General features: G+C 19.4%; 2 protein-coding genes across 2 annotated transcripts in view; one reads left to right on the forward strand and one right to left on the reverse strand.

The window, feature by feature from the left end:
• Bma-unc-53 (Uncharacterized protein) overlaps positions 1-14,534 on the forward strand; it is a gene marked incomplete at both ends in the record, with an annotated part of 87,683 nt that overhangs the window by 41,498 nt on the left and 31,651 nt on the right. Inside the window, 9 exons of the mRNA XM_043079336.1 lie at positions 426-534; positions 928-1,120; positions 3,318-3,551; positions 6,936-7,105; positions 8,232-8,472; positions 10,494-10,947; positions 11,180-11,327; positions 11,649-11,893; positions 13,970-14,143. Coding sequence (XP_042935270.1) covers positions 426-534; positions 928-1,120; positions 3,318-3,551; positions 6,936-7,105; positions 8,232-8,472; positions 10,494-10,947; positions 11,180-11,327; positions 11,649-11,893; positions 13,970-14,143 — 1,968 coding nt within the window. The remainder of the gene's footprint in view (positions 1-425; positions 535-927; positions 1,121-3,317; positions 3,552-6,935; positions 7,106-8,231; positions 8,473-10,493; positions 10,948-11,179; positions 11,328-11,648; positions 11,894-13,969; positions 14,144-14,534) is intronic.
• Positions 943-1,050, reverse strand: Bm8429 (Uncharacterized protein; the record flags this gene model as incomplete). The annotated part of the gene is made up of 1 exon (XM_043079337.1): positions 943-1,050. The coding sequence occupies one exon, from the start codon at positions 1,048-1,050 to the stop codon at positions 943-945; it is 108 nt and encodes a 35-aa protein (XP_042935271.1).

Consider the following 14,534-nt stretch of genomic DNA (forward strand, 5'->3'; position numbering starts at 1 on the left):
AAGAAATGGAAAAAAAAGAAAAAATCATCCTTGATACTAACATATTTTATCGTTTTGTCATTTTCATTCTCATTGACTTTCACTTTACAAAATTAAATATCTTTTTTTTTTTTTTTTATTTTTTATTATATTCTAAAATTTTTTAAAATTATTTTTTCAAAAAAAATTGATTATACCTTCCTTCCTTTCTCCCTCTCTCCTCTCTCTCTCTCTCTCTCTCTTTTGCTTTCTTTCTTTCTTATATATAACTTTATTTTAAGAATTTGTTAAAATTTTAATATTTTATAATTTGTTAAAATTTAATATATATTTAATGTGTAATTAATTATATTTTTTCATTTCCATTTCAAATAATCAATTTTTTTTTTTTTTTTTTTTTGTTCGTTTTACTGTAAGATATAATATTTATTTATAAGTTATTTTAGGTTATTCGGTGCAAACCACAAGTGCAAAATCTAAACTTGCATCACCAAAAGCTTCAGCACTTCGTGCACCTGTCATACGTATTCATCCACCAACATTTAAAACATCCGGGTATTACCACATTTTAAAATTTCATTTAAAATTTTATACCTTTTTTTTGAAATAATTTTAATTTTTATTTTATAAATTTTCCTCTACTTTCCTCTTAAATATCTATTTTGAACATATTGTTTAAAATACTATCTCTTTTGAAATTATTTATAATATAACATTTTAACTCTTACTTTAACTAGTTCTTTTTTTTTTTTTTAACAAAATTTAAATGAAGTCATTATTTTCATGTGATATTTTAAATGAATATTAAGAGTTTATTTGATATTTAAATATTATTATTGCTATTGTTACCATTATTATTATTATTGTTATTACTATTATTATTAATTACTATACGATATTAGTGATAGAATAAAAAAGTTTAAATTTATGGAGGATAGCATTTTTTAGATTGAATAATAATGATCAATCAAGGCCATCATCTCGAAGTAGTTCATTAGCTAGTTCCGGTACATGTACCTCGGTACCATCAACCATCAGCACAACTCCTTCAACTTCTGCATCAAGTAGCATCACAAATTCATCATCTACAAACAATCAAAAAATGCTCAAAATGAAATTTTTTACTGGAAATAAAGATAAAGTTTGTTTTTTTGTTTTTGTTAATTTTAATTTAGTCATTTTAATATGCATTTTGATGTTTATCTAATTTCATATTAGCAGAATAAATTGTAAATCAAATTTTCGGAATAGTTTTCTGAATTCATAATTTAAGAATTTCCTACATTCATCAATCGTTTTATTTACGATATATCTTAATGATTAGAGTAATGATGATAATTTAATGATAATTTTTTGGGTATAGTTAATATTTGCGCTTTGCTTTGATCTTACCTATTGGCTATTTCCATCTTTTCTTAATGCCATACCGATCGGTTATTTTTTTAAAAATTAATTATATGAAAATATTTTTTAAAAAAAGAAACGAAAAACGAAAAAAAAAATGAATTTCTATCATTTAAAATTTTTGAATTTTAAGATTCAAAAAAAAAAAAATGCCAATACCTTTTATCATCTTTACAAATTAATAAATAAAATGATTAAGAAAGAAAAAAAAAAGAAATGTTTAAACAAAAATTGCTTTAAATGGATTTTTTAAAATTTTTACTATTCAAAATTTTTATAAGACTATATTTTACAAAAAACAAAAAAAAAAAAAAACAACAATAAACATTTCAGTTTGTCGAAATATTTCTCTTTCATCTTTTTTTCTTCTTTTTTTTTTTTGCTTTTGCTTTTTTTTAAAAAAAAAAAATAGAAAATATAGAAATGATGGCAATCTTATAAAAATAACACATAAAAGTCCGTAATGCTTCTTTTTTTTTTTTGTTTTTTTTATATTTTTTATTGATCAAATTTAAAGTTATCGATTTGTTAGCCAATTTCATCTCTCTCTCTCTTTCTCTCTCTCTCTTTCATTTTTCTATCAACCAATTATTAGCATTACTAGTTTATTTCACAAAATTTCTCTTTTTTTTTTTTTATTTATTTCGGATTTTTTTTTTTTAAAAAAGAAAAAAGGAAAAAGATAATAACAAAAAAGAAAAAAAAAAACAACTGAAAAGATCTATTCAAAGAGATATTTCTTTCTTTTTTTTTTAAAAAAAAAAAAAAAATATTTCAAAAAATGAAAAAGGAAATGATAAAAGTAGTATTAGTATTTACAATGCTATCGTTCATTTCATTCATCCAATTTTTTAAATTTAAAAAAATGTCTTTTCCTCTCTTTTATATAAACGATTGGAATGTATTATACTTACATACATATGTCTGTCTGTTCTTTTTTTATTTTTTTTTCTTTTTAAATCATAAAATTTAATATTTTTTATGAAAAAAAAAAAGAAAGGAAACTTTTTATGGATTTAAAAAAATTCAAAAAAAAAATTTTTTTCTTTGACCTATGAAATTTTATATATGTATTTTAATTACATCAAACTATGCACATTAATTCATGAATTGATATATTATTGGTTAAATCACATCATATCATTATTTTTTTATTTTTATTCTATCATCAAATTTTTTTTTTTTTTTTTTTTTATGAAAAATTTTTGCAAATAAATTTTTGCAAAAAAAAAAAAAAGAAGGAAATGAGAGAAAAAAAAGCTAAAATAAATTTTGTTTGTTACAAACAATTTTTTTTTTTTTTTTTTATTTTATTCGTTTTTTAAATTACCAAACTATGCCTTTGTATATGGAAAGTATTTTTTTTTAAAAAAAAAGAGGAAATTTTTATTGTTAAACAAATAAAAAAAATTTTTTTTTAAAATTTAATTTGGCAATTTTTTTATTTGTTCATTCAACTTTTCAAATCTTTTAATTCTTTTTTTAAATATTTTTTTTTTTTTTTTGGTAAAATAAAAATAAGCAAAGTGTAAAATTATAAATGTAATATTTAATGCAACAATTATATTCCATCTTTATACTTAATTAATTAATTTGGAATTTCAATTCAAATAATCAATGTTTTTCTTGAATTTTATATTTTACTAATATCAACAATTTCTATAAAATTTAAAAAAAAAAAAAAAAAGAGAAAAATTAAACATATTTTATTTGATAAATTTTTGAATAAATTGAAGAAAAAAAAGACATTTTCTCTCTTTTTTTATCAAATTGTTTTTCTTTTTTTCTTTTTTTGTTTAATTCTTATAAGTGTTTCTTTATAAAAATTTATAAAATATTTAAAAATTTTTTTTTTTTTTGCAATTTAAATGAAAATTATAAAAAAATCTTTTTTTTTTGGTAATAAATTTCATTTTTTTTTTTTTTTTTTCTAGAATAAAACATATTCACCAGTGGAAGCAGTTGGAATGAGAGGAATAACAACAAATGCTTATCAAAAAACGACAATTAATGAAATGAAAAATTCAAAATTAGCTATCAATCAAAATAATGATGAAACAGGAAAAGTTTCCGGATTAATCAAACCTAAAAATGGCAACGTGAAAGTAACACGGAAAATTCCACCTACAACATCGATAGCATCAGGAGCTACACGTGATACGATAAAGGTTTCAAAATGAAATAATTTTAATTTTTAATTTTTTTAGCTTTAAAAGGATGAAAAATGAGGTGACAATAAAGAGAGAGAGAGAGAGAGAGGGAGTCAGAGAGAAAGGGAGAGAGAATGAGAAAAAAAGGAATGAAAAATGCTTTTAATTGTTTGGTCATTAATGCTTTAAGTAACATTTAAAAAGCCTATCCATTCTTCCGGTTGTCAATAAAATTTCGTTCATTTTTCTAGCCTTTTTTTTTTTTTTTTTTTATAATTACTTCCTTTCCTATATTTTAAGCTTTAAATAATTCATTCATTTATTCTCTTCTATCTTTCTGTCTTTTTTTCTTTCTCTTTCATTTAATTTTCTAAAATGAAATTAAAATTAAATTCATTGTAAAATATTATTTTTTTAAAATTACTAATGAAATTAAAATTAAATTCATTGTAAAATATTATTTTTTTAAATATTAATGAAACTAAAATTAAATTCATTGTAAATATTAATTATTATTATTTTTTTTTTAAAATTATATTCCATCATATAATCCTGAGGAAAAAAAATTTTTCAAAAAAAAAAAAAAAGAAACAAATCGTATTAAAATATTAAATATTATAACTATTTACGGAATAAAAAAAAAAAGAAAAATTGGAAAAGAATTATTAAGAAAAAAATAAAAAAAAAAAAAAAAATAAGTATGAATAAATGCATTAAATTTTAACAAATTAATTCTTCAAATACCTAAAATTAATTACCCGTAATATTTTAATTGTATTTTATAGTATTAAAATTTTACTTATACAATAAAAACAAATTTTACAAATTTCTTAAGTAAACAATGAAACACTTGGTTGTAGTTGATTTTGAGCGATTAGTCTTTTTCAAATTATTTAAATATCCACCTGCAGCAATTGAATAGCTTTAAATAATCCTTCTTATTTTCATTGTGTATTTTCAAAATTGTTTAGGAATTTTTAATCCATCAAGAAGCAATAATAAATAAATTTTTAATAAATAGTAATATTCCTAACAATTTATCATTCAATTATTGTGCAATTTTTACAAAATCATTAGTGTTTTAATTTAATTTTAATTATTAAACATAAATATTTATTTGCCATGAAAAAATATTGATTTGTTTTTTTTTTCTTAGAAAAATTAAAAAAAAATTGCGAATTAATTGATTGAATGCCAATCAATCATTTCCCCATCTAATAATTTAATTTTATTCTAATTGAATTTTCATTTTGTGAAAAACAGTTTAATACTGTATTTTAGATTTGATCAGATGTAAAATAATTAAATTAAGGTATTTTTGTTTATATATATATATATATATATATATATATATATATATATATATTATATATATATATATATATATATATATGAAATATAAGGATTATAAATTTAAAGAAGAAAACAAGAATTAAATGATCAATCAGCTAATCGATCAATAAATCAATCAATAAAGTCAACTAACATAATACAAATAAATGAGGACTGGAATTAATAGAATACAAATAAATGAACTAATATAATAGAAATAAATAAAGACTGGAATTAATACAGTACAAATAAATGAACTAATATAATGGAATTAAATACTGGAATTGAAATACTGAAAATAAAATTAAGCAAACACATTAATTTGATAGTAATACATTTATTTTTAATTTATATGCCTCCCATTTTTTTTTCCCTTTTTTCATCCTTTTTTTTTTTCATTCTTTGCCCTTTTTTTTTCCCTCGATATTTGCCCATATTTTTTCTTCCCTTTTTCCCTTCATTTCCATTTTCTTTTTTCATTTTCAATTCATATATTTAACAATTTTTGAAAACATAAATACCATCTTTTATATTTTCTTCTTTACCTACACAGATATTTTCTTTTTTATTTTGAATTATGATAAAATTTGAAATTATTTAATGTGAAATGAATTGAATATGCAACTTAGAATGAAGTTAACTTAAATTTATTTAAATTAAATTATAATTAATATTTTTAGTTATTTAAATTACTATGCTTTATATCAATATCAAATAATATATTTCTTTCCTTTTTTTTGGGTTTCATTTTAGGATTAATTTATCTATAATACTATGTATATATGTTTATATAGAGAAAATGAATGAATTAATTAATTAATTGAACTTTTAAAATAAGTATTCCTGAATTAAATATAAAATAAAATGGTTAAATTTTTTTTTTGAAATAAAAATGAAACTTTTGAAAAATTATATATTTCAATAAGATTACTCATTGGTCATTCCGTACAGGTAAGCATATGCATGTATGTAAATTAAAAATGATATAAAAAGGATGGAAAAATAGATGAAAGTAGTAATGAAATGATGATAGGTGAGAAAAAATTATAGTGCTTACCTGTCCATTTTTATGGAATGACCAATGAGTGGACCGGGCTGATAATATTATTTTTAGAAAGTGAAATTAGTTGCAAAAAAAAAAAAAAAAAACTTCAAACTCATACAATAATTTCATATTCTAATAATTGAGTATCACTAATTAGTTAATTAATTAATTAATTTTTGAGTATGAATGACTAAAGACTACGTGGAAAAAAAACAGAATTTTAAATAAATGAATTGAAATGGAACAATAAATTTTTGTCAAAAAAAAAATCGTATTTTATTAGATAATATTTTTACTATTACATTTTACTTTAATATTTTCATTTATTCCATTATTTTATCAAATTTAGGTTTAATTTTTTTTTTTTTTTACATTATTTTATTATTAAAATTTATATGATATTTGATAATGTCTATTTTTCACTTTAATTTTTTTCTTTTTTTTTACACTTCATTAATTATATTTCACATAAATTTCATCTAATCTTTCAGAATTTAATATTCTTTTCAAATTAAATTTTTTCCTTTTTTTATTTTTTTTTTTTTTTAAATAATATATTATATATTTTATATTCAAATACGAATGAAATGTCAGAAATTATTTTCATTCATTGTTTTTTTATATTTCTTTGAGTTTTCTGTCTCTTTTTTCCTTTTTTTTTTTTTTTTTTTCTGATTTAAATTTTTATTATTTTGTTAAATTTTATTATTTGACTGGAAAATATTGAAATAAATGTGGACTAAAAGCAGATAGAAAGGCTTTTTCATATATTATTTTTTGCTGAATTTTAATATTTAATTAGAAAGTTTTGAATTAAATATGAATTAAAAGAGATAGAAAAAAGCTTTTTCATTACTTCTTCGAGTTTTTTTTTTTGTTTGATTTAAATTTTTATTATTTTGCTAAATTTTAGTAGTTAATTGGAAAATTTTGAAATAAATATAGGTTAAATGAGATAAAATGAAATTATCAATAAATTTTTAAACTAATATCACTGAGATAGTATTATTGTTTATTGTTTACAGGGTTTAGGTGTACGCGCAAGTGGTTTACCACTTCAAAGTAGTTCATCATCATCATCCTGCTCAAATACCGCTTTGCAAGGAGTTAAACGAGCATCATCCAGTCGTACTCCTCAATCATCTGGTGCCCAATTAAAACAATCAACAAATCTTGATCCTGTGAAAAATAAACGGTTCAAATTTCTATCTTTCTAAATTATGCATTAATTAATAATAAACATAATAAATTGAAACATTTATATTTGCTAAAATTAAACTTTAATTATAACATTATGTATATTTGTATAATAAAAGTTATAATTTTATATTTAACTATAACATATGTTAATTATAATAAAAGTTATAATTTATATTACAATAATAGTTATATCATGTGATATGATAATATGATTTGTAATATTTTCATATCTGTCAAATATTTGTCAAAAATATAAATTTGCAGTATTTTTTAAGTCTGATAGAAATGGTTGTGAAAATGATATGATATGATATGATTATCATAATAGTGTAGTATTATTACAATCATATTTCTAACGTATTGTATTTTAATCTTTAGATAATACTATTATTTCATTGTAATAAAACTAAAATTCGATTACGTCATATGACGTAAATACACGTCTATCTACTTTTCAGTTTACTCTTATTTTTCTGCAACCATAGTAGAAATATGAAATAATTTTTGAATAATGATTCTCTCGAAATATTCACCAAATTGTTTTATTTAAAAAAAGAACAACAAAAAAAAAATTGTATTAAAAAAATAATTTTATTTTTTTAACAAGCAAATGAATTAGAAATGGAAAAATGAATGGAAATTTTTTAGCAAAAAAAATAAAGTTTAAACTTTTATTATAATTTTGAGAATTTAAATTGGAAATAAATTTGAACAGAAAAAAAAAAAAGCAAATTTTTGAATGAGAAAATAAACAAATGAATTTGTCGATTTTTTTTTTCTTTTTTTTTCATTTAATATTAAAATTTTATTGAATCATTTCAATTTTTTACTAAATACATCTTTATTTAATGCTAAAATTTTTTAGTTAAAAAAGAAAAGAAAATTTTGACAAATTTATTGATTTCAATTTTTTTTTTACCTTCATTTTATTAAATTATAAGTGTAACAAATGGATTAAAAAAAAATTTTTAACATTCATTCATCAATTTAAATTAATCCAATAAAGTGAAGAAATGAAAATATGAAAGAAGTGGCATTAAAAATACTTAAATAATTTCTTTAATCCATTTAAATTTATTCGTTTAACAATGAATGAATGAATTGATGAGTATTTCTTATAGATTTTCAAAAAGTTCGGAAGAAGATTCGGCATATGCTGGTTTTGGTAGTTCATCACCTCTCTCATCAGCCGAATCGTCCTCAATGAGTCTCAATTCAGCATCATCAAAAAATTCAACCAATAATTTAAATCATTCAAAAACTCGAACACTATCCACGTTAACATTTCAACAACAAAACACTATCAGTAATAATCATCATCGTTTCAATGGTGGAACAATTCAACCACCATCAAGTCCACATGTAATTTTTAAATTTATATTAAAAATATTTTTTGCTAAAAATTTTCATCTTTTTGCTTTAACTAATCAAATCTTTATTAAAATATTTTAATTCAAATAAGTTAATATGAATTAATCTTTAGTAAAATTGTTGATTTTTTAAATTGATATTTATAATTTATGATATAATTTTAAATTGATTTATAACATAAACTTTATAGGTTAAATATTGCAAACAAAAAATAAACAAATAAAAAAGAAAAAAAAAATAACAAAATTTGCTGTTTTAGCAAAATTAAGCAATAAATAAATGTTCATTTTTCATGTGACAGTCATTTTTTTTTTTTTTTTAAAGTTACATAAAATATTAAGTAAGTGTAATGATTAATTGAATTTATGTTAGATTTAATTTGACATTTCAATGGTTTTTGCAATTTAATATTATTCTATTATTTTCGTCTTTTTATTCTTTTCATTTAATTTAATCAAAAATTAAAAAATTGAAATGAATGACAAATGAGCAGCAAATCGATATGGGCGCAAAATGATTGCATGAATGGTTGCTTTTTTCATTTAATATTATTAGCTTATTTTATACTTTTTCTTTTCTTTTTCTTTCTAAAACTTTTTTCGCATTTTTTTTTTTTTTTGTTATTTTTGTTTTTGTTAAAAATTTTTTGTTTATTTAATTTATTTCAATTATTTATTCATATTAGTTTATATAATAAAATAATTTTGGAAATTTGTAAATTTCAATTGCTTCATTTTTTATTTTTTTCATTTATTTTTTGTCCTTTACTTTTGTTTACGAATAAAAGAACACTAAAGCTAAGTAAATAAAAGCAAATTAATCCTAAATATATTTATCTTTTCTAAAATAGCTAAACAAACTTAGTCCTAAAACAATATGATATGATCATAAGTGATAATGATATCAGTGATAATGATTTAATCTTTTCATAGCACTTTTGTGCATGATAAAAGTGTTGAAGATTGTAAACTTTTCGAAGTAAGTTATTTGAAGAATTAAGTTATTTTAATCCTTAACTTAAGTTTGAAGGAAGAATTTGAAATAATTTACTATTTAATTTTTTTTTTTCAACAAACTTTTTAATAATTATAGAATGAAAATTTAGCTAATTGATAGGCTCAAACTATTAAGTATTACTAATAAAAATAAAAAATAAGTATTACTACATTTGTAATGAAATATCTTATACAGTAATTAAAAAAGAAATATTTTCTCAGTAATTAATACTTAATAATGTTTAATTGAATATTTAAACTTTGAACTTTTCCTTGTAATAATTACATTTCAAACTTTTACTATTAAGTATCACTATTAATAATAAATACTACTAAGTATTAATAATAAAAATAAAAAATAAGTATTACTACTATTAATAATAAATTCTCTTATAGCTAATTTCTTTTTTCATTTATTCCTCAATTCGTCTCATTCTTTCACACTTTTCATTTCATTCTTTCAATATTTGATAAACGTAAACAAATTGAATAAAATATAGAAAATCTAATGTGACAATGTGACAACGTAGCTATAATTAAATTCAAATATAAATTATATTAAGTGAATGAAATTTTGTTATAAAAGAAGAAAAAAGATGTTTTTATACTACTAAATATAGTATAATAAATAAAGTATATATATATATATGTATTTTTAATTTTTGAAATAAAATAAAATAATTGAAAATTAAAATAATATCTAACAAAATGTATAATAATATTTAATTGTAATTTTAATGTGATAGTATAGCATATTTATCATTTTAATAATTTTAATCTTACATATTAAACATAATATAAACAAAACATATATAATTTAAAATAAAATAATTTGAAAATTAAAATAATATTTAATAGTATTTTTAATGTGATAATATAACATATTTATCATTGTTTTGATTATATTACAAAAATTTAATTTAATCAGTTCATTAAATTAATTACTATAATTTCATTTACTTTTTATACAAATATATAATTTTTTGTTTTTCAATTCTTTTTTTTTTTTTTTTACAGGAATCAAAGCCAATCTTAGCTGTTAAAGGAATTACAGCACCAAAAGTTACACATTTGACATCACCGCCAGGTAAACATCCATCACCTGTAACAACAACAATTCCTCAAAATTCACCTACAACAAATGATAATAACTCATTGCCATCAAAACAACTTTCATCCAATTTAAATTCTGAGCAACAATCTGAGATAATCACCGCCACACCGATGTCAACTTCAAATGTATCACCACCATCATCATCATCACCACCACCACCATCATCATCATCATCATCATCACCACCACCACCATCATCATCATCATCATCAATAATTGGAAATGTTCCATTAACACTTCCAACGACTAAAACAATCAAAAACGTTGCTCCAACACAAAGTCCAACAGTTGGTGTTGTAAGTCCAATGATGAGTCATCGTGTTATTAAATTACCACAAACATCAAATAGTATCGTTGGTAATATTTATTGATTGTTTTTTTTTCTAAAATTAATTTTAATAAAAATACTTTTATTAAATGATATTGTTTACTTTTTTTTTTTTTTTTTAATGTTATATAAATTAATGTATGATTCATTTTTTATATTATAATTTAACCAAATAATTTATTTAATATGTTTTTCTTTCTTTTTTTTTTTTTTTTTTTTTTTTTTCTGATTGAAATATAATTTATAATTAAAAATTTTTAGATGGTGATAATCAAAGTGATACATCAACAACATCAGGTAGTCGTGATTCTGATAATGCAAGTGTTATATATAATCCAATTGATGAAACAATTCCATTAAAAGATAATTCAACTTCTAATCCTATTATTGCATTAGATAAAAAACCACCGTAAGTTTTAAATTATTTTTAAATGAAAAAATTAAATGAGAGATAATTTTATACAATTATAAAATTTTTATTTATATATTCAATTTAAATTTTATTTTATTTTATTATAATATATTTATATAATATTATTGTATTATAAATAAAGATAAAATTATTTATATATTCAATTTAATTTTTATTTTATTATAATATATTTATATAATATTATTGTATTATAAAGGAGCATAAAAATATTTTAGGTGCAGTTTAATTTCTTATTGTTTACTCATTTTGTCATCATCCTCTTTTCTACCTATTATTATCATTTGATATTTATTATAGACCAATGCCACCTGTACGAACAAATAGTCGCCTGGAGACAACATTTGATTCTAATTGTTGTGTGACAACATCAGAAATTACTACTTCTTCAAAGAGTAAAAATATTTCTACATTTTCCGGATCAGATCTTACGGAAATTCCACCAATGGAACCAATTATACCATTGGTACCACCACCTTATAATATTGTTGTAAGAAATGGAAAAGCATCTCGACAAACGATTCATTCATCTGTTACTAGAAATGGTAATTTTAATTAAAAATTTAATTTTCATCTTTTTTTTTCTTTTCCTTTCTTTTTTCAAAATATAAAATGCATGAAACTATTGTAATTCATAGAAATTTTTGTATTTTTCTTAAAATATTTCTTAAATAGAAAAGAAATTGTAAAATAATATCAATAATATATGCAAAAAATTTGATTGCTAATATTTTAATTTGAAAAAAACTTTAGTTTATAAAGAAAAAAATAAAAGAAATAAATAATTTGTTAAAAGTTTATTATTTTTAAAGGATTAAAATGAAAAATTAAAGTCTTTCAAAAAATTTTTAATGGTATAATTTAAAGAATGTTTTATATAATAACAATCGTTTTATATAATTTATATTTAAACGATAGTTCAAATTAGACGGAAAACATTTTAAAAATTTTAGAGTGAAAATAAAATTATTAATTTTCCTTTTTTTTTGGTTTTAATTTTTATTATTTAAATTAAACTTTTTTTTCATTTTGCTAACTTTTTCACTTATACAATTGTGTTTATTGCATATAAATTATAATTTAATAAATTTTATCAAATCTATTTTTTCTTCATACTTTTGTTAACATTAAATTTTGTAATTAAATATTATAAATTGATTTTAAATATTTCCAATTGAAGGATTAAATAATAAAAAAGGTTTAGTTGAAAAAAAAAAAGATAACTTACTTATGGATAATATTGAAAGTATTTTGTTATAACTTATTACTTACTTACTTAATAAATAATCTTTTTTAATATCTTAAATTACTTAGTCTTTTATTAGCAGTAATTTTAATTTTGATTTCAAAAGTTTTAGCAGTTTAACAATAATTAAAAAAGTTTAAATTTTGATAAAATTTTAACTAACAAATATTTTTTGGCTAAATGTTTAATTTAACTATTATTATATTATCAGTAGTATGATTAATTATTGATATGATGAATAATTGTTACGGTCATTAGATGAGATAATGATGATATGATTGATGTTTTTCCAATTTACTAAGAGTACCTGTGCTACCTGTGCTTACCTGTGCACTTATGTATTTACCTGAATGAAAAGCAGACATATTGTTTATATGTAAGAAAATATCCTAAATCTTAGTATAATTAATGAGGTCACTTTCTTTCTAACATAACTCTCTGACAATTTTGTTTGCTTTGCTTTTTTTTTTAGACAAATATTTACAAATAATTTTACACTTATTAGAATTACCTATTTTTTATTTATTTATTTATTTTTTGTTGCTATTTTTAATTTTATTAATATTATTTTATTAGTAAAAAGTTCCTTATATAATTTAAGAAATTTATAATAAATTTTAAACAACAATTTGAATTATTTTCAAATTATTTTAAAATGAAATTTGGTTATTTTTTCGTTGAAAAAGTGCTTTGGAAAAATTGTTTACCACTAATAACCACAAAATTGATAATTAATTTGAATAATTAATTTAACCAATCGTTATTAGATTTAATTAATCCAATCAGCACTACAACTTTGCAAATTTTATTTTATAAGATGGTAATTTTATTTAGCTATATGTAAATAATTAAAATTTGATTTGAGCTACATTTCCTACATTATTTTTTAATTTTTTCTTTTTCATTTATTCAACACTTTTTCTTGTCAAGAAATTTTAATTTTTAGAAATTAGAAAAAAAAAAACATTAAAATTATTTATTGTTTCAAAAAAAAGTTTTTAATAGAAAAATACATATATTGCAAAATTAATATGAATAAATAAAAAGTGTTAAAAATTAATAAAATTAATATATTTGTAATTTTTGACATTCCAATTCATTTTCAAATATTCAATTTCCATTTTGTATTCTAATTAATTTAATCTTTAAAAATCTTCTTTTATCATTATTTTATATATATATTTTTTTTATGAACTAAAATAAAATAAATAAATGGTGTGAAATTATTAATTGTCAAACATTCACAAATATTTACTATCGATTTTTTTGTTTTCCTCATTTTTATTTTTTGTTTACATTTGTGGTATGTGAATGATTTGTTCTGCTGCTACATTCATTCTAACTAACCTTTTCTATAAATCTTTTTATTTACAAGGAGGATCACTACAAGATAGTTCAACCAGTGATGATTCATTAGATTCCATTTCAACAACAATTCGATGTGCTGCTGCTAGTGCTGCACCATCTTATCGTCCTTCCGGTTATTTATCTGAAGGTGAACCGTTATTTACTGGTGCTAATGCTACTCTTCCGGAATTATCAATAGCTGGTAAGTGACACTTTAAAAAAAAAATAATAATTTCTTCTTTTTTTTTTTTTTTTCATTTTTTATTTTTTCGATTTATCTGATAATAAAAATAATTTAATCATTTTCTATTTAAATTTTCTATTTATCTGAGAATAAAAAATAAGTTAATCATTTAAGAAAGAAAAAAAAAAGGCAAAATGAATATGAAAAAGTATTATTATTCATTAAAATGAATTAATTTTTAAATTATTAGAGAAATGATAATGAAAAAAAAAAATCTATTAATAATATATTACTAAAATTCATTACTATATACAATCCGGAAAATAATTTCCTTTTTTTTTTTTTTTGAATTAATATTTTATAACAATTATTAATATTATTTAGTTAATTAGATTTATTCCTAAAACAT

This window comes from Brugia malayi, assembly GCF_000002995.4.
Source record: "Brugia malayi strain FR3 genome assembly, contig: Bm_v4_Chr2_contig_001, whole genome shotgun sequence".
NCBI lineage: Eukaryota > Metazoa > Nematoda > Chromadorea > Rhabditida > Onchocercidae > Brugia > Brugia malayi.